Here is a 24,563-nt window from a genome sequence, read left to right on the forward strand (position 1 = left end):
ATCCCTACAGTATAAAATCCGGGTATCTTTTGTTTTTTGAAACCACACTAATGGGGAAGACTGCTGACTTGGCAATGGTCCAGGAGACAATCATTGACACCCTCCACAAAGAGAGTAAGTCACAGAAGGTCATTACTGAATGGGGTGGCTGTTTACAGAGTGAAATATCAAAGCATATTAAATGCAAAGTTGACTGGAAGGAAGAAATTGGGTAGGCAAAGGTGCACAAGCAACAGGGATGACCGCAAGCTTGAGAATACTGTCAAGTAAAGCCGATTCAAACACTTGGGAGAGCTTCACAATGAGTAGAATGAAGCCGGAGTCAGCACATCAAGAGTCACCACACTCAGACATCTTCAGGAAAAGGACTACCAAGCCACTTCTGAACCAGAGACAATGTCAGAAGCATCTTACCTGGGCTAAGGAGAAAAAGAACTGGACAGTGAACAGTGGTCGAAAGTCCTCTTTTCAGATAAAAGTCAATTTTGCATTTCATGTTGAAATCATGGTCCCAGAGTCTGAAGGAAGACTGGAGAGGCACAGAATCCAAACTGCTTGAAGTCTAGTGTGAAGTTTCTGAAGTCAATAATGATTTGGGGGGGGCGTGACGTCTGCTGGTGTTGGTCCATTGTGTTTTATCAAGTGCAAAGTCAATGCAGCCATCTTCCAGGAGATTTTGAAGCACTTTATGCTTCCATCTGCTGACAAGCTTTATGGAGATGCTGATTTCCTTTTCCAGCAGGACTTTAGCACCTGCCCACAGTGCAAAAACCACTTCCAAGTGGTTTGCTGACCATGATATTACTGTGCTTTATTGGCCAGCCAATATGCCTGACCTGAATCTATGGGATATTTTCAAGAGAAAGATGAGAAACAGTCGATCCAACAATATACAGATGATCTGAAGGCTCAATAGTGCCTCAGCAGTGCCACAGGCTGATCACTTCCATGCCACACTTCACTGATGCAGTAATTTGGGCTAGGAGCAAGTCATTTGCTGTAATATGTCCTGCCGATCAAGTATTGAGTGCACAAAAGAACATACTTTAAAGAACTTGAACTTTTCTGTTTTGCAAATCCATTTTTTGATTGATTTTAGGAAATATTCTAATATTTTGAAATACTGGATTTTGGACTTTCATGAGCTGTACGCTCTAATCATCAAAATTTAAAAAAAAAACTTTTGAAATGTTTTACTTTACATGTAGGGAATCTAGAATACATGAAAGTTTCATTTTTAAAAATAATTTATAATAAAAAAATGAACTTTTTGATGATATTCTAATTATATGACCAGCACCTGTATATGTATAACCCCCAACTAGGGTCCCTGCAGTGATTATATCCTGTCCCAAAAGCCATTATCAGTCAGAAGTCATTAATCAATGAACCCTTGTCCTTCCTGTTGACCAGAACTACATAGGCTATTTAAGAACTCATATTTGCATAGTGCATCTTTGTAGAAATATGAACTGCATTTAAAAATTCTGATAATCTGAAGAGTGAAGTAAACATTTTTTTTTTTTTTTTTAATAGCAATGATGTATCAATAAAGAATCAAAGTAAATTTCACTTGTAAACAGTATATTTTTGTTGAGTATTATTCTCAGTCAAGCTGTACTTTTGTCAAATTAGACAAGTTATTCATAACATGTTATTTAAAACTGTGTATTTAAGATGCAAAAATGCTGGAATAATGGAATAAGCCTTAAAGGTGTTTGCTGTGTTGATTTCCACCACTGATCCATCTATCTTCCAAACCCACTTATCCCGGTCATGAGGAGAACCGGAGCCTATCCCAGCATGCCTCAGCCCCAGTGCAGGGTAACCAGCCAAATCTTATTACCTTGATTTAAACAAACATAGACCTGATTGTGCAGTGTGTGGAGAAGTGTGTGTGTGTTGTAGAACAAAAAAATAAATAAAAAAAACATTATAAAAACCCATAGGAAAATCTCGAAGGAACCAGTGGCAAATTCCAGGTCTAACATCATACCTGCAACTCTCTACACTATATAAATACATTATCTACAATGTGCCATCACCCTTTTCACGGATTCACATTTTTGTAGTTTACACGGAGACGATAAAGGTATCGTTTTCAAAAACTTGCACTTTAATTTTCAAAAGTTTGCATTTTCAGGCCCCCAAAATGAAACGTAAACGAACGGCCAAAAGACAAAAAGTTTTCTGTTTTTAGTTGAAAATGGTGTCTATTTGTGGATGTGTCTGCACTGCTTGACACTAAAATTGTTTCGAAAATGTGTGGCAATCCACAAAGAAAGCGATTCACAAATGAATGCCAGTCAGAGTTGTGTTTGTGACATAAAAACATATTTGTGAAGTGGTTTTTCATTGGCAAATATCATTATAATAATTCAGTTTTGTACATTTTCTGGATCTCATTCTATTTATTTGTGAATATGTTTAATTTTTGTTTATCTCTACATTTATTTGTGGATCATAGTATATTTATATGAAACAAATGAACTATTCTACTCCACAGTTAATGTCACACATTATAATAAGTGCTGAATGATTCACCAGAGCCCAAAGTCAAAAAGAGAACGTGCAGTCCAGCATGACTCGTTTTTACCGTAAACCACCGTATATACCCTGATCTTTTTTTGTCTCGTCTCAGATGTTGGTAAGCTTTAGGGGCTGTTAAACTCTAATCTAATTCAGTCCGTCGATTAACATCCAGCAACCTGCATTTCATTTGGACATAAGAGGATCAAAACAGTAATTTCTGCCGAAATGTTGTTCTCGTTCAAACTATCAAGGCTATAATGGCGACGCAGAGACGGGTCAAGAGTTTATACGTTGTCCTTTGATGCCATTAGAGATTAGTCGACTTTTAATATGTAGTTGAGTTGTAGTCAAGTACGGATCAGATGATAAAATGTTGTATTTCACGCCATTAAATGCTGTTTGTTAAATGTTTTCCTGATATAGCGGATCGTCATGTGGTTTGGGAATGCGGGTGCGCATGTATTAGAAGGATTTGTGAGTGCGTGTGGAAAGTGTTGGATATTCTGTACGTGGCAGCGACTAAAATCACTGCAAAACGCAGCGGAGGAGTGTTTATAAAACTCTTTGACTGGGTTTGCCCCATCACACTTCAGTTTCAGCTCAAAACGAGGTAAGCCTTCATACATTCTTAACTGTTTTCAGACTGAAATAAGTCGATTGTTGGATATGCAACAAATCCGCATGTCAACAGAAACATAGTGACTTAAACCTCTAACATTTCACCTTTATATAACTCCTATTTACAATGTTTCTTATCCTAACGTTATCATTTGTATTCAGAGCAGGCTATTGCAATCCATTGCATGCATGTTTTGAAAATGCAGCCTATCAGCAGATGGTGAAATGTTGTTTTACTACAAATACCATGGTTAAACTGTGGTTAGTGTAGAAAACCATGGTTAATTTGTGGTTACTACAATGGTTTAACTACAATAACTATGTACAAGGTATTTGTTTAAGGTTAATTTCTGATTTTTTGTTTTTTCTTTCCTGCAGGTGTTAAATCAGATGTTTGACATAAGTGTATAACAGTTGGATGAAATACTGTATTTTTTAAAATTATTTTATTCCACATTTCTTTTCACTTATTGAATTCAAGAGTCATGGTTAGCTTCTGTGATGAGGCTTATTAATATGAATAAATATTATTTATAGTTTTATTAAGTGTTTTGCTGATGTTCTGCAGCGGCTGAAAACTCATGGCACATGCTGCTGTAAGCAGCAAATCCTCATGGGGTGGACAGGAAATTTTCTAGAAGATGTCGTCATCGCTCTTGTGCACTGACTGACTTCAGAAACATTTGGGAGTTTAGAGGAATTGTTGGTTTGCTCTTAAAGTATAATCAGTCTTCTAACAGTACATTAACATTATTTGCCTTAAAGTAAATTCTTTGATGAACATTGCTTTACTCTGGTGATTCGTCTGAATTCCTAACTCTGTTCAGATGGAACAGGCAGATCATTGTTAGGGTGGGAATTGTGTCCTGTTTTCACACATGAACTGTCACCATACAAAACCTTTAAGTAAGACCATTAGCGCAAGCACAGCTGAGTTTACATGACAGAGAATTCAAAGTAGGTGCAAAGACAGTCAATCTGAACTCCAGATGTTTAAGAAGTAGATTGAATCTGACTGTGTATTTCTGTTTAATGAGTTCTTTGAAGTCTCAGACAACAGTGGATTGATCCATAAATGCCACAAACAGATTTTAGTAGGAGTTTTATACATAATCTTTACACAAATGTTGGCACAGCCAGCATAATTCACTGAGGTTTTCACCCCTGCACTGTTGCAAATGCATCAAAGTTGTGTTGGAATTGGATTGTGACGTCCTGAATCTAAAAACGAATGTAATTGTGAGGTTTTTTTTATGGTGAACTTTTTAAAGACACTTGTGGATGCTTTCTGTGGTGTCCATTTTGAGGTCAACCAATTTCACCCACGCCCAGTTAAACTGTTCGCTCTGTATGATTTGAAAGTGATGAGTGGTCATTAGATAAAAGATTAGTTAGTTCTCAACCTCACATTTGTACCAAAAAGTTTGCAGTTTGTGACTAATTCCACTTATAAAAATCATAAAGTTGTGTATATATATAATCCATTCAGTGGTTATCTATATAACATCATATTTTAAGCATGAATAATTTGTAATAAATAAGCTACTTTACATATTAACTGTATTCTGGTGAATGCATAGTAGTTTACTTTTTCAGGTCTACCAATGTCTCGTGTCTATGAAGTCTGGTCCCTAGATATAAGTCCGCATCTTCGATTCAGCTCAGTTTCATCAGTTCTGAGTGATGAATATGACATGTTTAGAAACTTTTTGAGTTAAGCCGAATATATTGGTCTCAGATTTTATTCAGTTTCTTACCTCTAAGCAAACTGAATTGGTTGCTGTATAAAAATATACTGTTGTGTAGTCGCTTAGTTACATGGCAAGTTTTCCAATCTACAGTACACAAGCACAACTGTCTCTAATGGTCTCTTCTTTTTTTCATACTCTTCTTCAAGAAAAACTCTGCAGCTGTTTCTTGACCCAATTATGGTTCAACACCAAAGAGCTTTCTGTAGACTATGCCCTGACTTGGCTTAGTATTTAATGTCTGTCCGCAATAGTAAAAAATACAAGTTTGGAAACATTAAATGTTTTTTATGTGACTATAAAGTAAAGTGTAATTTATTCCTGTGATCAAAGCTGAATTTTCAGCATCATTACTCCAGTCTTCAGTGTCACGTGATCCTTCAGAAATCATTCTAATATGATGATTTGCTGCTCAAGAAACATTTATGATTATTATCTGTGTTGAAAACAGTTGTGCTGCGTCATACTTTTGTGGAAATGATGATACTTTTTTTTTTTCAGGATTCTTTAAAAAACAGAAAGTTCAATGAACAGAATTTATTTGCATTTATTAAAATTTTGTAAAGCATTTATTAAATAGAAATCTTTTGTAACATTATAAAGGTCTTCACTGTCACTTTTGATCATTTCTAATGCATACTTGATGAATAAAAGTATTAATTTCTTTCTCTTTTTTTTTTTTTCAATCTTACCACAAATTGTTTCCAGAAAAATGTTAAAGGGATAGTTCACACTAAAATCAGAATGATTTCTGAAGGATCATGTGACACTGAAGACTGGAGTAATGATGCTGAAAATTCAGCTTTGATCACAGAAATAAATTACAGTTTTAATTTTATTTTAAATTGTAATATTTTATGCAATTATTTAAATAAATGCATCCTTGGTGAGCAGAAGAGACTCCTTTCAAAAACATAAAAAATGTTAATGTTTCCAAAATGTATTTTAACAATCTCAGCAATTTTCAGTTAAAGACTTTAAGTCCAAAGCGATATACGGTACATCTGCCCATTTCTAAAGTGGATGTTTGTTTTTCTTGCAGGTTTTGCTCGACAATGGCAACATTTCTGGCGCTAACGCTGTTGACTCTGTTGATCTTCTCTTCACCCACGCAAGCAGAAATCTTCACTTCAATCGGTAAATTTCTAAATAAAGTCATTCTGTTTAGCAATTGAACTTGCAGAGACAACTGTATTGTAAGTGAACCATTGGAAGTTTGATTTCCCCAAACCGTGTAGATACTGTGGCATTATAGTGCTATAACAATGTATCTGTTTGTTTGAGCTTCTTGTCCAGCCCAGCGCAGCTGTTTGTCTGGCAGATGAGGGGAGTGTTTGGCAAACATTATTTTTGCAATTCCATTTGGCGATACTAATCTTGCAGAAATTACACACTGATGCTTTAATGATTAAAAACATTCTTTTGGGTCTTTTTAGGTCATGTATTGCAAAATCTTTTTTTTTTTTCCTGATCCTTTGACAATAAACTGTCATTATGCTATAAAACATACTGTATTGTAAGTTTCAGAACTCAAAACTTCATTAGTCCAAAAACAGCTTCTATTGAAACAAAATAGTCAAAATTACTAGTTCTTGCCAAGCCAGTGACTAATGGCCAACTTCATACTGAAATGGTAAAAGCGTAGTAAAAGTTTGTAATACTTTCACATACTAAGATATTGCCCAGTCATAACTGGCTTTGCTGAAGGATGGTAAACCTTGAATAAATGTGCCGAATCATCTTTTAATGCCTTTTTGGTCTTGTGGTAATTTCTTTGCCCCCTCCTTTCATAGGCCAAATGACAGACCTGATATTTACAGAGAGGGAGCTCGTCAAATCGCTGAAGGAATACATTGCGGCAGAAGAGTTGAAACTTGAAGCTGTGAAGAGGTGAATCTTTAACTAAAATAATTTTTTGTATGACTCACATAAAGCCATGACTCATTTATGTGTGTGTGTGTGTGTGTGTGTCCATCTGCTGGCTTCAGCTGGGCTAATAAACTAGATACACTGACACATGCATCCACATTGGACCCCGAAGGCTTCCTGGCTCACCCGGTGAACGCCTACAAGCTGATGAAGAGACTCAACACGGAGTGGTCTGAATTAGAGAGCCTGGTGCTGCAAGACCCATCAGATGGTACAGTCTGTCCACCTTTTCCTACACCCCATGATGCTTTGCGCAAATTGTGGGAGTAACTTCTGTTAAACTGTAAACAGTCAGTGAAAGGTTCACTTTGTGAACAAAATAAGCATTTTCAAAAACTGGGTACAATGAGATGACCTTATTCTACTCGCCCTTCAACCACTGAAAAATAAAAGGAAATTGAAGTGTGAAAGCATTAACAAATTACTACAACAGACCCCAAAATAATACATGAATAACCCCAAATGCTTGATTATTTCCACAGCAATATTACAGACATGTTAAATATCACTGTAGTAATATATGTCTGTATTATGTAACATCTTGACTAAATCAAAAATGATCATTTTGACAGACAATAAATGTGCTGAAACATTCCAGTAATCACAGCTAATAGGGATTAGAAGTGAAAAGGGGAGAAAGTTCGATCTTAAAGCATTCGTGTGAAAACAAACCTGGAAAAAGACGTGAGGATTGGGGGAGAAAAGGAGAGATTCTTGGTGAATTCCAGTGAATTATTCATAGGAAATATCATGAAAATGAGAAATAATCATGAGGAAAAGAATGCAGCGACTGAAAAGAGCTGTTGCCACAGATAATCTTGTGATATCACGTCACATTAAAATACCAAGTGTTACATTATTCTCTTAAAGTCTAAAAATAGAACATTTTACAGCTCATTCAGTCAAACTGACAGATAAGGATTATTTGTAGCGCAACTGTATGATTTGAAATGATTTCAATCTTTTTGAGTGGAATTTTCCCAAATAGGAACAAAGAAGTCATGGTGCCTTTAACTTTGAGAAAGTTGTATTGAAGAATGATATAATCAAAGAAAATGGACTGGAAGACACTGCAGCTTTATGAAAGTTTTATGTTTTTTTTGACACACCATGATTTTGTGGTATGGTTGTTATTATACAGTTTTATCTTTTGGCATCTTTATGTTTCTTTTTGAGATACCAGATTTATGCTGAAGTGAAATGTTTAACATGTTTGAACTGGTGTAATGTAGAGATCCGAGACCAGGTCAAATATAATTTAATACCATTTAAAATGCTTAAAAGAAGATAAACAGTCATATTAAAAAATACTGAATTATTATTATTTATTTTATTTATTTATTTTGATGGCCGATGGCAATATTTTACAGAGCAAGATGGCCAGTATAAGCCGATATATTTATAATTTATATTTATTTGACTTAATAGTAATAAATAATTTGAAAATCAATTAAAAATAAATCTTTTAGATGGCAACATCTTGATTCTGAAATCCTATTACAGTATTTATCACAAATAAAGAACTTCTTCAAAATATATGAATAAAAGGGAAGTAAACTGTAGCCAACAGGGCACTATGTAATCTGGCAAGTTTGTGCACACTGGGAATCATATATATATATATATTTTTTTTTTTTAATAAAGTCAAGTTAACACTCATATTACATAAAGCACACAGTGAAATGACATGAATGACATAGTGGGCAACTGGATATAGCGTAACATTGTTTGAAATCAAGGATTTAAAGTTGGTCAATCGTGCGTCTTCGGTGACAGCTCAACTCTCCTCCTTTCCACATCAGATTCGCACTGACTGACCTCTTTATTACTAATAATATAAAGGCAAATGCTATTCTACTTTTTCCTACGCCCCATAAAGCTGGCTCTATGAACGCAATAATAGTTTTTTTTAAACTGGATACAATGAGATGACATTATTCTACTCACCCTTCAACCAACGAACATTAAAAGGACATTTAAAAGAGTAAAAGCATCAACAAGGTACTTTCAGCAGACCATGAATAACCCCAAAAGCGTGATTCTTTCCACAGCAATAATGGACGGGTTAAATACCTCTCTAGTAATATATATCTGTATTATGTAACAAATGTTGCCTTAATCAAAAATGTTCATTAACTTTAATGCGTGATACTATTTCAAAGTGACTTCTGTCATTTTGACAGATAATAAATTGTATTTATTTACCTGTGAAAACAAAACCTGGAAAGAGATATGAGGATTTAAGGAGAGATTCTTTGTGCATTCCTGTGAATTATTAATGGGATATGTCATAAATGAAATCGGGAGAACAGACCACAAATGTGCAGTATATGTTGTCCTTTTTCATAGTGTTACAGTGGAATGCAAAGGAGAAAAAAGAAAATAATCGTGAGGCGACTGAAAAGAGCTCTTGCCATAGATATTCATGTTATAACATGTCACGTTAAAATACCAAGCGTTATGTTATTCTCATGATGTCTGAAAATAAAACATGAAGGAAAATTGACAGCTCATTCAGTCAAACTGACGGATGAGTTTTTTTTGTAGGGCAGCCAATGCCGAAAAAAAAAAAGTAAGGCTTTATATTTTTGCACACTGGTTTGAACAATGTAAGGCTGAACACCGTTACTGACAATCCTCATTTTGGCTGCGTGAGATTCTCCAGCTTTGTTGTTGTTGAGCAACCGAAGCGTGAGCTGTTAAAGCTCCGCCCTCTTCTGGAAAGGGGGCCGGGAGCAGCAGCTCATTTGCATTTAAAGGGGCACACACTATTTAAAGGGGCGTGTTTTTGCTCACCCCCAAATGGGGCAAATTTGACAAGTTATAATAAATGATCTGTGTGGTATTTTGAGCTAAAACTTCAGACACATTCTGGGGACACCAGAGACTTATATTACATCTTGTAAAACGGGGCAAAAGTGCTATTCAAATAAAATTGACTTGACTCTGTGTATAATAAAATCAGTGTCAGGGTTTGTGTGTGTGAATAGAGTCAGTCATTGCAGCTGCTTATTTATTTTCACTCTCACCCTAATATGAACTTGTGTGAGCATGTGTTGCAACATGTTGCCAGAGTTCTTGAGAATGTTTTCACTTAAAATGAAAGTCAAATAAAGGATAATGTACAGTCAGCCAGTCGCCATCACAGGAAGTAACCCTGACAGGGGGATTAGGACCCCAACGTGAAGCAGATGATTTAGTAATGTAAATAAATGTTTATGATATACAGAGAGTATTTGAGTTAAAATCATTTTCTAATGTGAGAAGAAAGATCACCAAGTGACATGTAACTGCCACAGCTGTATAGAGTAGTAAATCGGTCAGTTATACAGTTAAAATCTCATTATTTAAGAATATTTGATCACATAATGCTGCCATTGGTGTATTTTATTCTCATTGTGTCATTGAAAGTAATCAATTATTCTCAAATCTTTTTTCTTTTTTTTTTTCTTCAGCAAACACCAGATACCTTCAGGTCATGTCTAATTAAAAAACCTTCCACAAAGCTCTTTTTTTCTCTTTTCCTCCTGAAGGCTTCATATCAAACATGTCTGTGCACAGACAGTATTTCCTGATGAGGAGGATGAAAAGGGAGCAGCCAAAGCGCTCATGCGTCTGCAGGACACGTATAAACTGGACTCAGAAAGTTTCTCCAAAGGCAAACTGCCAGGTCAGAGGCAGCACTCTGGTAACTCCAACTCTTGTTTTCAGATCTCTTTGTTTTCATGTCGTACAGGGCTCTGAGTAGCTGCAGTAGTAGTTTAAAGGATTAGTTCACTTCAGAATTAAAATTTCCTGATAATTTACTCACCCCCATGTCTTTCAAGATGTTAATGTCTTTCTTTCTTCAGTGGAAAAGAAATGAAGGTTTTTGAGGAAAACATTCCAGGATTTTTCTCCATATAGTGGACTTCACTGGGGTTCAACGGGATGAAGGTCCAAATGTTAGTTTCAGTGCAGCTTCAAAGATCTCTACATGATCCCAGATAAGGGTCTTATCTAGCCAAACAAATCTGTCACTTTGTAAAAAATAAATAAATAAATAAATAATAATAATTATGTACTTTTTAACCACAAATGCTCATCTTGCACTGCTCTGCGATGCGCCACGCATTACGTAATCATGTTGGAAAGGTCACACATGACGTAAGCGGAAGTACTGCGGTAAGGCGGAAAAAAACTCCCAACTCATTTTTTCCTTTAACTTCAAAATCGTCCAGCATCGTTTTACCTTATTTTTGTATGGCCGTTTGACTTGGTCTTTGCCTACGTCACACATGACCTTTCCAACGTGATGCGTGGCGCATCGCAGCGCAGTGCAAGACGAGCATTTGTGGTTAAAAGTATATAAATTTTTATCTTTTTTAGAAAATGACCAATGGTTTCTCTAGATAAGACTCTTATTCCTCGTCTGGGATCGTGTAGAGCTCTTTGAAGCTGCACTGAAACTGACATTTGGACCTTCAACCCGTTGAACCCCAGTGAAGTCCACTATATGGAGAAAAATCCTGGAATGATTTCCTCAAAAACCTTCATTTCTTTTCAACTGAAGAAAGAAAGACATAAACATCTTGGATGACATGGGGGTGAGTAAATTATCAGGACATTAATTCTGAAGTGAACTAATCCTTTAAGAGATGGTGGTTAAATGAAACCCATCACTGCAACACTTTAGAGGGGGAACAAATCAAATACACCCTCACTACCAGTGCAATAGCTTTCTTAGACTTAAAGGGTTAATTCACCCAAAAATGAAAATTATGTCATTAATTACTCACCCTTGTGTTGTTCCACATCCATAAGACCTTTGTTCATCTTCCAAACACATATTAAGATATTATTAATGAAAACCGAGAGGTTTCTGTCCCTCCATAGAGATCCAACACAACTACAACTTTCAAGGTCCAGAAAGGCAGTAAAGACATCATTAAAGTACTCCATGTGACTCCAGTGGTTTAACCTCAATTTTATAAAGCAACAAAAAAACATAATTTTATCACTTTATCAATGAAAATATTGATCTGCAACGCACGTTCACAAGAGCACCATGACACACGCTTCTTGTGTTCATGCGAGAGCTGGCATTGTTGCGTGAACACGCTTTGAATAATATTATTTTGTAAATTTAGTCTTTACTACCTTTCCGGGGCTTGAAAGTGGTAGTTGTGTAGGATCTCTATGGAGGAACAGAAACCTCTCATACAGTATTTCATTAAAAATATCTTAATTTGTGTTCTGAAGATGAACAAAGGTCTTACGGACTTGGAACGACACAAGGGTGAGTAATTAATGACAGAATTTTAATTTTTAGTCTGAACTTTTAGTCTGTCGGTGAATAACTGCTGTTAAGTGTAATTTTATTCATAACTATGTGCTTTATGTGAATTATCCTGTTGGAAATTCACATAAATAAGCAAGATTTCTAATATAAAATCCTTACTTGGTCCTGTGTTAAATTATGTACTGTTCTGTCCACAGGGGTGCGCTACAACGCTCTGTTGACAGTGGATGATTGCTTTGACATGGGGAAACTGGCCTACAATGAGAACGACTACTATCATGCAGTGCTGTGGATGCAGCAGGCGCTGAGACAGATGGACTCTGGGGAAGAAGCCAAGACGCCCAAGGCTGATATTTTAGATTATCTTAGTTACTCTGTCTATCAGATGGGTGATCTGCCACGAGCCATCGAACTCACCCGACGCTTGGTGGCCATTGGTAGGCCATTGTCTCTCTCTCTCTTGGAAATGTAATGGCCAAATAAAAAGCACATTAAGAGATTTTATAATGCAATATCTTATATCATAATATATTGAAATATTATATAGATATAAATAATATCTGATACATTTCTTGGCTACAGTGCATCATATTTATAAAGTATACCAACCATTTCAAATAGTGTATCCTTTGCTGTGTGCGTACTTGCAGATCCCAGCCACCAGAGGGCAGGAGGAAATCTGCGCTACTTTGAGCGGATGCTCTCTAAGGAGCTGAGGGACATGGGTCGGAGCCAACAGGAGCTCACGGACGAGAGGCCCATTCAGCTTGACACTTATGAGCGGCCCAGAGACTACCTGCCTGAGAGAGAGGTCTATGAGGCCCTCTGCAGGGGAGAGGGCATCAAAATGGTGAGCCCTAATATACCATGAGGACTTTATTTACCTTTATAAACATCACATTTTTGCTTTTGTAAGCAGTTGTTATGAGTTATTTACAGTGTCTCATGTTCCAAAACTCTGTTTATGGTAAATATATATATATATATATATATAATTGTGAAAATATTAATATGTATATATTATGCAGAAAATATGAACTGGACCAAGAGTTATAGATTCTCATGTTACCTCTAGATGCACACCAGTAATGTTTTCTTCTAAGGCACATTTTTAAATGTCCTGATTGAACTAAGGCCTAATCCTGGCTTAATCTAAGCCCTGTCTGTGAAACCGGGTCTAAATGTCTGGGCATTTTAGTCTAGTTTGCGCTACTTAATTGCGCTGCATAATGCTTATTATAATAACAAAAATGATAATAATGATTATTTTGCTCAAAATTATAATCACAACGATTGTTGTCATTTGAGCACAAATCAGGAGAATGTCAGCTTATACACATGGTTTATTTGACCTCATCTAGTTTCCTGATTTATTATAGGCAATTTATCATATAAATTAACAGTCTGTCTACATTATGAAAACTGGTAAAATAAGAAACGTAGTGTTTTAAAAACGAAAACAGTGAAATTCTTTATAGTAATTCCAAATTACATTAAAGGCGGGGTATCACACACAGTTTCTGCCAGTCTCATGTTAATCTTGAGTACCTATAGAGTAGTAGTGCATCCTTCATATCTCCAAAAAGTCTTTAGTTTTATCATATTTATAAAAGATACATGTGCTGTACCGAGTCTTTCCGAAAACAGCCGAGCACCTGGGGGCGTGCCGTGTGAGCGAAACTAAAAAGTGATGAGCACGTGCAGCCAGCTTTTGTGTAGCGATCGTCTGCAACCTATCATGGTCAGCTAAACAACTGTATTTAAACACACACAACACACCATCACATTATCCCTGGATAACTTTTGCCAGATTGCAAAGATTAAGTAAAACACAGGGTAGAAAATGTATACTATTAAAAGAAAAACTTTGATTGGGGGATTTAAACTCTTGACATCTGGCAACTGCAAACATGAACGCTCGTAGTCGAGGCTTGTAATATTTTGTCTCCTCTTTTTATATTGATATTGCATGTTGATATAGTCAGTTATCATTTAATGACCTTGGTGTGATGAACAAGGAAAAAATGTAGGGCAGGGCTTAATTTTGTAGATAACGAATTGATTGGATGGTTGGATTGTTGTGGTTTGCTATTGGTGGATCTCATGTGAGTGACAGGTTGCCCTGCTCTCACGCCAGTAAACACATCATCAGAGAAGAAAAGAAATGTCGCTGCAAGAGGGAGGGGAAGTTATTTCAATTGAAGATTACGAGTGAACATGAATTTAAAAACATAATCATGTGCACAGATAAATCATTTATAATGAATACTGCTATATTCCATACAAATAAAAATTGTCAGTTTTGATTTCGTGGTGACTTTTAGTCGTGTGACTGTAGTTTCAAATCACTGTGTAATTTTAAGTTTTTTTTTTTGTTTTTGTTTTTTTCCAGTTTAATGTCTTGCCCCATAGAATTCCATTTATCTAAACTTAAATTTAAAAAGATTTAAATTTGTATGAACACATTTGGATGAATCAAAATCATCCTAAATAAGCTGTAGGTTCTTATAAAATATCTCATAATCTTAAAATGTCAGGAAGTTTTTCTTAAATTTAATCTTAATTTTCCAACAGACTCTGAAGAGACGTAGCAGACTGTTCTGCCGTTACCAGGATGGCAACAGGAACCCGCGTCTGCTGCTGAAGCCGATGAAGGAGGAGGATGAGTGGGACAGTCCTCATATTGTCCGCTTTCTGGAGGCCCTGTCTGATGAAGAGATTGAGAAGATCAAGGAGTTAGCCAAACCCAAGGTGAGTGCGCAGTAGACCGTATGTAAACCGTTAGACCAATTTAAAGGAATAGTTCATCCAAAAATCACACATACTATATGAGCCCATTTGTGTGTTTATTTTGAAATGTGAAAAAGACAGAAAGCTCTAGAATTTTTTTTTTGTTTTACATCAAATTGTGATTGACAATCTTGACAGTCACTGCTTCCAGTTTGAAGAAACTGGCTCAACATTGATAAGAATTTTAGAATTAAGAGAAATGTAAAGTAAAAGATATCATTTATGTTTATTGAATAGAGGATGCTGTAAAACAGCAAAACTCTGAGAACAGTTGATAACCATAATAAATGAAAACAATTTAAAAGCCTTTTAACAGATTTAATGTAATTATGATCCATAAATATTTTTTTTTGGTCAATAGAATGTAAAGGTAACTGCACCATCTCCTCAATAAACCCACTAAGCTAAGAACTTCATACAAAAAGCATTAGCTGATTTACTGCTGAACTTTACCCACATTATTTCCATTGTGGAGACAAACTGGGCAAGCTGAGAACAATTAATATCCAGGATTTTTCTCCATATAGTGGACTTCACAGAGCTCTACACGATCCCAAACGAGGAATAAGGGTCTTATCTAGAGAAACCATCGTCATTTTCTAAAAAAAAAAAAAAAAAATTTATAACCACAAATGCTCGTCTTGCTCTGTGATGCGCCACGCATTACGTAATCATGTTGGAAAGGTCACACGTGACGTAGGCGGAAGTACCGAGCAAGTGTTAACAAAGCAAAGTCAAACGACCTTTACAAAAAAAGGTAAAACAACGATGTCGGACGATTTTGAAGTTGGAGGAGAAAATGAGATGGAGTTTTTCGCCCTACCACGGTACTTCCGCCTAAGTCACGCGTGACCTTTCCAACATGATTACATTATGCGTGGAGCATCACAGAGCAGTGCAAGATGAGCATTTGTGGTTAAAAAGTATATAATTTTTTATTTTTTTAGAAAATGACAGATGGTTTCTCTAGATAAGACCCTTATTCCTCGTCTGGGATCATGTAGAGTTCTTTGAAGCTGCACTGAAACTGACATTTGGACCTTCAACCCGTTGAACCCCAGTGAAGTCCACTATATGGAGAAAAATTCTGGAATGTTTTCCTCAAAAACCTTCATTTCTTTTCAACTGAAGAAAGAAAGACATAAACATCTTGGATGACATGGGGGTGAGTAAATTATCAGAAAATTTGAATTCTGAAGTGAACTAATCCTTTAAGATGATCAGTGAATAACTGCTGAAGTTTTGGTCTGATCATGACACAAGAGAATAAAAAAATATCATAATACTGGTTTGAAATGACACAAGGGTGAGTAAATAATGACAGAATTTTTGGATGAACTATCCTTTTAAAGTTTTGTAATCTAGTTCCCAGTGCTCAGTCATTGTGAAATGTGAAGAACTGAAATGTTATGCATGTTATTTTACTTTATTTTGGTTGTGTCTCAAAGCTAATTCTGTGTTATTCTCTGTAGCTTGCGAGGGCCACCGTGAGGGATCCTAAAACAGGCGTTCTGACGGTTGCCAATTATAGAGTTTCCAAAAGGTGAGCACATCTCGTATACATCAAATCATTTAATTATTCATGTCTGGCTTGATCAGAACATAAGGTGAGATAACCGGGTGATATGATGACAGAACTGTTAACTGATTTTGCCATATACCCTGGCCAAACTATAACAGGCAAACCATCTAGGGCTTGTTTAAATAGCAGAGAGAAAATAATAAATGTACTTGTTTGTGTTGAGATACAGCTGTTCAACAGAATTGTCTATTACCTGATTGTGTTCTCGTGTGTCTACAGCGCGTGGCTAGAAGGAGAAGATGATCCAGTGATCGCGCGGGTCAATCAGAGAATAGAGGACATCACTGGGTTAACTGTGGACACTGCAGAACTGCTACAGGTGATTCATCCAAAATACTCCATTGGCTTCAGTCTCACACCAAATAATATAATATAATATGATATAATATACAGTAATAAAGAGTTACAGAATAAAAAAATTTAAACAATAAAATTGTACAATTATGTACAAAATAATTCTTGATAAACAGTTTTAATTAGTAGTATACAGCCTCTAGATATTTAAACAAATGTTTAGGGAATGATGCATTGCATTGTGGTGAATTGAACACTAGTACAAGGGACATGATTTAATTTGATGTTTGCTTATGTGAATAATAAATTGTCTCTTTGTGACAGAATTTTTGTGATAAGGGTGCCAGTGTTCTTATGAATTCTGTTTCATCTTAGGTTGCTAACTATGGCGTTGGAGGTCAATATGAACCACATTATGATTTCTCAAGGGTAAGACAATTGTGCAAGAACTGCATTGCTTTCAATTATGTAGCATGATATTTCATCAAAACAATCATTGGCATGTGCACGAAGAAATATATTAGTAATAATGTTTATCTGACAATAAATGAATTCTATATCAGTGGGGTTTTATTTTACTGTCAATTGACACACAATATCCATTTCTCATCTTCATCCATATAACATTTGTTTAGGCCTGTTCCAGTCTTGGTTGGAGGAAGTAACATTGCATTAGAAATAACTAAAGAATTAACAAAGTGAAATTAAATCAGGTGTATGTTAGATTATTTAGCTTTAATGTTTACCATCAGTCACGAAAAAAAGGTTAAATATTAAGAAGGTTTATTATATTACAATATATTATATATATTACAAAAAAATAACAGAAGCACAGAAGTGTCTCCGTCTTTACTTAAAAAAAACAGGAGAAAATTGTATAGCATTAAAAAGTAAATGGCACCCAATACCCTACGACTTCCGAGAGCTACTATTTACTATACTTATAAGAAAAAAAGATCCACTTTCCAACAATTAAATTGAAATTAGGGGTTCAAGCTCGTAGCGCTGAAACCCTAATGTAATTGTTAAAATTTCCAAGGATCAGCATTCTCCCCTAAAAGTGATCAGGCAGAGCAAACCGTAAGTCGTAGAAACTTTGAGAGCTGGTAGTACTCACACAGTCTACAATGTCACCAAGGCTCGCCCTGATCGGCCTAACGGGGGCGCTACAGCCGTGAAAAATACGAAAACGCTCATAACTCCTAAACCATCCTCAAGTGTCTTCGGCACCAAACCAGTGCAGCAAGATTCTCTGGAGTCTGATTGTCAATAATTATCAAAACAAAAGTTAAAATTTGATTCACGGGCTCTAAGCGCCACCAAAACGTTCAAAGTGGGCGGAGCCACTTTTACTAAAATAACTTGTGAACAGAATAAGATATTTTCACCAAACTTGGAACACTTGTGTATAAGCTCAATCTTTGGTCATGTGAAAAAAATTGCGGCGATTGGCCACTTGGTGGCGCTATAGCAGGGGGAAAAATACATGAAAATGGCTATAACTACTTAACTGTTAGTCCAATTGACTTAAAAATTGGCATGCAGTGTCTTTGTTCAAGGTGCCATGATTGTATATGAGGACGTTGGCGTATCTCAAAAACCATGGCCGCCATCGGCCAATGAAGTTTGAGCACCTATAAGACAAGGTTAACGGAGGCCGATCAGAACAAAACTTGGTGGGCCTGTTTAACTCAGGGCCATAGAGGTCTGTGTGAATTTTGAAAGAAATCAGCCACTAGGTGGTGCTAAAGAGTTTTATGCCTCTGTAATCACGTGGTGTTTCACACATACACACAATATTCATATCATTTGATAGATCACCTCATACTGAACAAATTTGCCTTAAAAATAATTGCTGTCAATCAAATCATTTATTAAATAATCACAATTTTGTAAAACATCTACTTTTGCAAACTAGTCCTAGGTTTTTTCATTCTCTGGACTCTCTAGCTCAATAATTAAAAAAAAAAAAAAGTTGAACTTTACCCTTTGGGTAACTGTGACAGGGTCATTTAGAAAATGGGCGTGGCCAAGTGCATGAAAAAGCCTATAACTCCTAAACAAAAACTCAGAACTTCAAGAAAATAGGTGATCACATGTGACATGATTGTAAACAAGCATGCAAACTGTTATGGAGATTAGACAATAGATGGCGCTATAACTGTTAAAGCTTTATTTCACGTATTTCCTTAGTAAATTGCCTGTATTGGCTGTAAATGGTCTATGATCTAAGTGGTTACATGCTTTCTAAATAAAACACGGTACCTATCGATAACACGATTTACACATGTGCTTAAAGGCCTTAAAGCACGTGAACCCCGATAATTGCTGGTCACAGCTTTATTTATTATATTTAATATGTTTATGTGGGGGTATAGTGTGTCACTTGATGGCAAAAAAGAAGAGTTTAAAATGTGTCTTTAACTTAAGGTTGGAATAGAAGCTTGTACATAGTTTATTGCTGGTGGTAATAAGTTTCCTGATAATTTAATTATTATTATATATTAATAAACTTGAATGCATTAGTGATTTTGATTTTGACAAAAGTACCTGCAACTCTCATAGAAAACACTGGAGCTTAAGTATTTTCATATTGTTTTAGATTGAGTACATGTTTGTAAATTGATTTGACACCCAACACTCAGCTTTTTTGTTGTCAGCATAAGCATATCAAGTGTAAAGTAATGTTGCCTCAGAGGCGGAGATATTCCACTGCTGCACTTCAGTCTGGTTTAAAAGTTACAAACGTCTGTTGCAGCGTCCTTTTGACAGCAACCTCAAGGTTGATGGAAATAGACTTGCCACCTATCTGAACTACGTAAGTACATGTGTGTGCGCTCGGAGACGAGCGTTTCTTGCCTCTCTGCCTGTCTTTACTCTACTCTAAAATTTTATTTTCATAGAAAGATGAACCTGATGCTTTCAAAACATTAGGCACTGGAAATCGTGTGGCTACTTATTTAAATTATGTAAGTATGTGTATCTTGTGGTGCCTGGTTCCAGAACTCATGTGTATTTGATTGCTCTTGACTTGGCATCAGGTCTTGTGTCATCGGCTTCTACCCTGTCATCAACACCACTGGGTCTCAGCCAGGGACAATAACACAAAACAATAGGGGTGTAAACGGTACACAGAAGTCACGGTTCGGTGCATACCTCGGTTTTGGGGTCACGGTTCGATGCAAGTTCGGTACAACAGGAAAAAGCAACAAATCCCCAATGCTAGGTTTCTTTTCATTTATTTTGAACAGACAGTAGTGCAAATTTCAGTTTGTTGCACCTAGCGGCATTTAGTCTCCCTGAGGTACTTAGTACAGTACAGCCTCCTATAGTGTATTGAGCACTAAGCAGTAAACAGAAAGCACTCTTGCATAGGTCATAATTTTTGTAGGTCTGATAAAAACAAAAGGTATTTGGTCACAATCAGCTGCAAAACTGAAAAGCACCTTTTGTGTTATAAAAGTACAAAATAATGAAAAATAAAAGAGATTAGTTTTCTTTGCGCGTGAGTTCATTAACATGCAGTGATATTGGCGGATGCACAAAATTCAGTATTATGCTTTTTCAAGAAATCACGGAAAGATGAGCGAGAAGGAGACCTTTCCATGAGGAGACAGCGAGTGAAGCGGCACCTGAGGTTTCCCATTTTAAGGACACACATATTTCATCACTGGACTGTAGAGAGACTTCCACCACACAAATCGGCACAATGCCAAATGATTTTGTCTCATTATAACAGTGGAAACGACTTAAAGTACTCCGTCATGTATCGTCATACAGATAAGAGTAAGACATCATTCGAAACTGTAAAGTTTTTGTTTTGATTTGTGTTCACTCACAATAAAAACTAAACATTGTGCTTTTGAAAAATAAAGAAAACACACAGATGACACTTTCTGCCGTCCCGGTTTCGTTTCCATGAAGTTTGTGGAGCGCGTCACAAAAATTAATTGAAACTCAGCGTATAGGCCACTAGCAAGCTCTTGCATGCCAACACTTGTTTTGGGTTGGTGCATAGATCATCTCTTCTTTTTCTGCTCTTTTTCCTGTTGTGGCGGTTAGCAAACAGCGTTGCATTACCACACGTGCCCCCTTCTGGATTGGAGTGTGGATTGCATGTGACTGACTGTATTCATCGTCTGACTGTATGCACCATACTGTGACGGTTTGGGACGAATACATGTACCGCTACACCCCTACAAATCAAGTATTAAAATAAAATAAGCCAAACAACAACAAAAAAATTTATATTTCTTTGTTACACTTTATTTCGTTGGTCCACATTAGACATTTTACTTACTAAAAGTTGTCAACTAACTCTCATTAGAGTAGTTGCAAAGTTACTTATAGTCAGTAGAACGTCTGTTTTCCTTAAAGGGTTAGTTCACCCAAAAATGAAATTTCTGTCATTAATTACTCGCCCTTGTGTCATTCCAAACCCGTAAGACCTTCTTTCATCAAGATATTTTTGATGAAATCCGAGAGGTTTTTTTTATCCCCCATAGAAAGCAACGTAATAAATGTCATTTAAGGTCCAGAAAGACATTGTTAAAATAGTCAACCTGACTGCAGTGGTTCAACCTTAATGTTATGAAGTGACAAGAATACTTTTTGTGCGTAAAAACAAAACAAAAATAACGACTTTATTCAACAATTTCTTCTCTACTCTGTCAGTCTCGTACGCATTGAATGCAGTGCAGCACTTCCGTGTTTAAGGCCGAACGCCGGCTCAGTATTGGCCGACGCTGTTCACGTGTAGTCACATTGACTATTTTAACAATGTCTTTACTACTTTTTTAGACTTTGAATGATGGTAATTACATTGCTTTCTATTCTATATAAACCTTGGATCTTATCAAAAATATCTTAATCTGTGTTCTGAAGATGAACAAAGGTCTTACGGGTGTGGAATGACATGAGGGTGAGTAATGACAGAATTTTCATTTTTGGGTGAACCCTTTAATCCTCATCCAGTAAATTGCAAACAATTGGAAAAGTCATGGGGCCTTTGAATATTGTTGTGGACAGCGGGGGTCTTAGAGTCAAAAAGCTTGAGAACCACTGCACTATATTTTTCAAAGCTCTTTTGTTCATATTTTGTTACATTGAATAGCTCTAATCACAAGTTGTCATATAGCAGATACATTTCATTCAGAGCACTTCATGGAAGTCCAATACAATGATGTGAATTAAGGGTCCTAGTACTTCTCCAGTTCCTAACATAGCTTTACTTTGGGCTGAACTTGTATCCTTTGCAGATCTTCAAAAATTAGACCCTTCCGATATAAGTCATATTCTGGACTGTGTAGTAAATCTTACAACTTTTCTACAATAAAAATGTGAAACACTGATGACATATCATGTTGATGTTAATAATCTCTCTACATTTACAGATGAGTGATGTTGAGGCCGGTGGGGCGACGGTTTTCCCTGATTTTGGTGCTGCTATTTGGCCTAGAAAGGTGCGGACACCTTTTAAAATATTTTATAAACCTTAAATGAAACATGTATGAAATCATTACATCAATGATGATGGTACTGCCAATGTCATCTTCCCCAAACTGTTACCTTCCCCTTGTGTCAGTTTCAAAATCTACCAACAGCCTTGCCAATCAATGTATAATAAAGGTTTTGTGATTAAAATTTTTTTTTAAAGTAAATTAGTTTAATTTCAGCCATCTCATTTTCTGTCATTACATTGTATTTAATATATTGGAATAATATCGACCATCTGCCAATCTGATCTGACATCAGCTTTTAGTTTTTTACATTTCACAGATGTAGCATTTAAACTCCTACTCTTTCTCTAGGGAACAGCGGTGTTCTGGTACAACCTCTTTAAAAGTGGAGAAGGAGACTACAGAACGAGACATGCAGCCTGTCCTGTTCTAGTAGGCAGTAAATGGGGTAAGTGGTCTAAATACAGTCTTTAAAGAATATCAGCAATGCTCATGAATAGGCTAGAGATTGGTGTTCAATTGCTTTTTAAATGTAAAAATCAATATATTTTTTTTTTTAAATTTAACATGGCATGAAAAGTAGTTTGATTTAAATCCATCAAATGTCCAAGCCACCAATTCGCATTTACAAGTTCCTCTCGTTTGGCAGTTTCAAACAAATGGATCCATGAGAGAGGTCAAGAGTTCAGACGACCATGTGGCCTGACTGAAGTGGACTGATCCAGTGATGTCAGCGTTTGGACTCAGTACTACCATCAGTGCCTTGACTACACAATCAGACACTCCAGACTCCTCGAGAACATTCATCAGCTCCAGTCAGGACTTACTGCTACGAGACGTGAGCAGGCTGGGATTGTCAGCTATTCTGTCTGTGAGGGATTTCTCTTTTATTTTGAATGTTTTTACTGTTGCTTAACCTTTCTTGGCAGATTAAACTGGAGTATCACATCATAACAGAACTCATTGTGTTCATGTAATGCATAAATTATTGTTCTTCAGTGTTTTATTTTATATTCGTTTGCAATAAAAATGTCTAAATTTGAAGTCATGTTTCTTTGTTTGCCTTTTGATGACTGTGAGCTGTTAACATTGTTCCGAAAGTCTGGAATATTTTCACCGACTGACGAGAACAGAATCCATCTGTTCATTCACACACACACACACACACACACACACACACACACACACACACACACACACTGTGCATATATTTGATTTGTTTTATATTGATTGTTTGCATTGTGATGTGTTCAATACATTATTATATTCACTAGAATTCAAGTAAACATAAACCAGGAATAACAATAAGACTATGAAACTGTAAAAAATGACCCACCATAAGCATAAACAGCCTCTGTAATGACCTGTTTCTCAATTAGATTTGATTTTGTAATGTTTTTACTGTAAACACATCTTTGTTGAGACCACAGTTCTCTTTTCAGCATGAAAACCTCAGTGTCTGGGCATGTTACCTGCTGTAATCACCGAGACTTCTAACCTGTCATGGTTGTAAGCGTGTCTAATCATAGCAGATTATTCAGTCAGACAAAAACACAATTAGCTGTAATCTGTTTTCTTGAAAGGTGTGACTTAACTCACCACATTGCATCAGAACATAGAGACTAGTTCCTTGCTGAACAGAATGAGACTGAACATTCAGCTCAACTAACGGCTCGAAATGGAAGCAAAGTGGATTGTATTGTTATCAACATGCTGGATTTCCTGTGTTGCTGTAAATGAATTCTACTCTTCAACAGGTTGGTCTTTTGCAATAAGATGATAAAACAGTATATTTATGAAATCTCTGTCAAAAACACTTCTCTCTTTAACCATGTGCAAGTGCCAACGGTTGTGATATGCTATCTGCAGATCATATGATTCAACTTATAGGCATCAAAAAAACATTTGCCACATGCCTTCATGAATATATCAAAGCACTGGAGCACCAATCAGACCTTCTGAAAAGGTAAGTGTTACTTTGTTATGGGGGTGATGGTGTATAAAGATATAGAGAAGAGCAGAGCATAAAAAGAGCCACAAAGAACTTTATTTTGGAATTGCGAAGAAAAAGTTTCAAGAATAAAAGAAAGTTTAAAATCTTAAACCCAGTTGAGACTGGAGAATATTATGTTAGCTGAGTTCAATATTAATAAAATGCATAAAGCAATAAAGGTTATATTATGTTAATTATGGTGCATTTTAATTAAATAATGTGACTAAGTTTACTGTCTGTTTTATGGGGACACACACAGAGCACAAATGGTGTGTTTTGTGTTTATTTATTTTACCACAGTCTGTAACACATCTTAAAATATTATTTATTTATCAGG

At 36.2% G+C, this 24,563-nt stretch overlaps 1 protein-coding gene across 1 annotated transcript; it reads left to right on the forward strand.

Annotated features, from left to right (window-relative positions):
* The first annotated feature begins 2,697 nt into the window (after nucleotides 1-2,697).
* On the forward strand, nucleotides 2,698-23,277 carry p4ha2 (procollagen-proline, 2-oxoglutarate 4-dioxygenase (proline 4-hydroxylase), alpha polypeptide 2). Its single transcript, XM_051876963.1, is given in 17 exon segments — nucleotides 2,698-3,142; nucleotides 5,941-6,035; nucleotides 6,692-6,788; nucleotides 6,887-7,038; nucleotides 10,361-10,393; nucleotides 10,396-10,497; nucleotides 12,306-12,545; nucleotides 12,759-12,958; nucleotides 14,683-14,859; nucleotides 16,371-16,441; nucleotides 16,700-16,799; nucleotides 17,150-17,203; nucleotides 19,533-19,592; nucleotides 19,678-19,743; nucleotides 22,168-22,236; nucleotides 22,585-22,681; nucleotides 22,883-23,277. Coding segments are annotated over 17 exon segments (1,902 nt in total). The 5' UTR covers nucleotides 2,698-2,924; the 3' UTR covers nucleotides 22,954-23,277.
* The last annotated feature ends 1,286 nt before the right edge of the window (nucleotides 23,278-24,563 follow it).

The sequence above is a fragment of the Ctenopharyngodon idella genome, chromosome 21 (assembly GCF_019924925.1).
Source record: "Ctenopharyngodon idella isolate HZGC_01 chromosome 21, HZGC01, whole genome shotgun sequence".
NCBI classification, from domain to species: domain Eukaryota; kingdom Metazoa; phylum Chordata; class Actinopteri; order Cypriniformes; family Xenocyprididae; genus Ctenopharyngodon; species Ctenopharyngodon idella.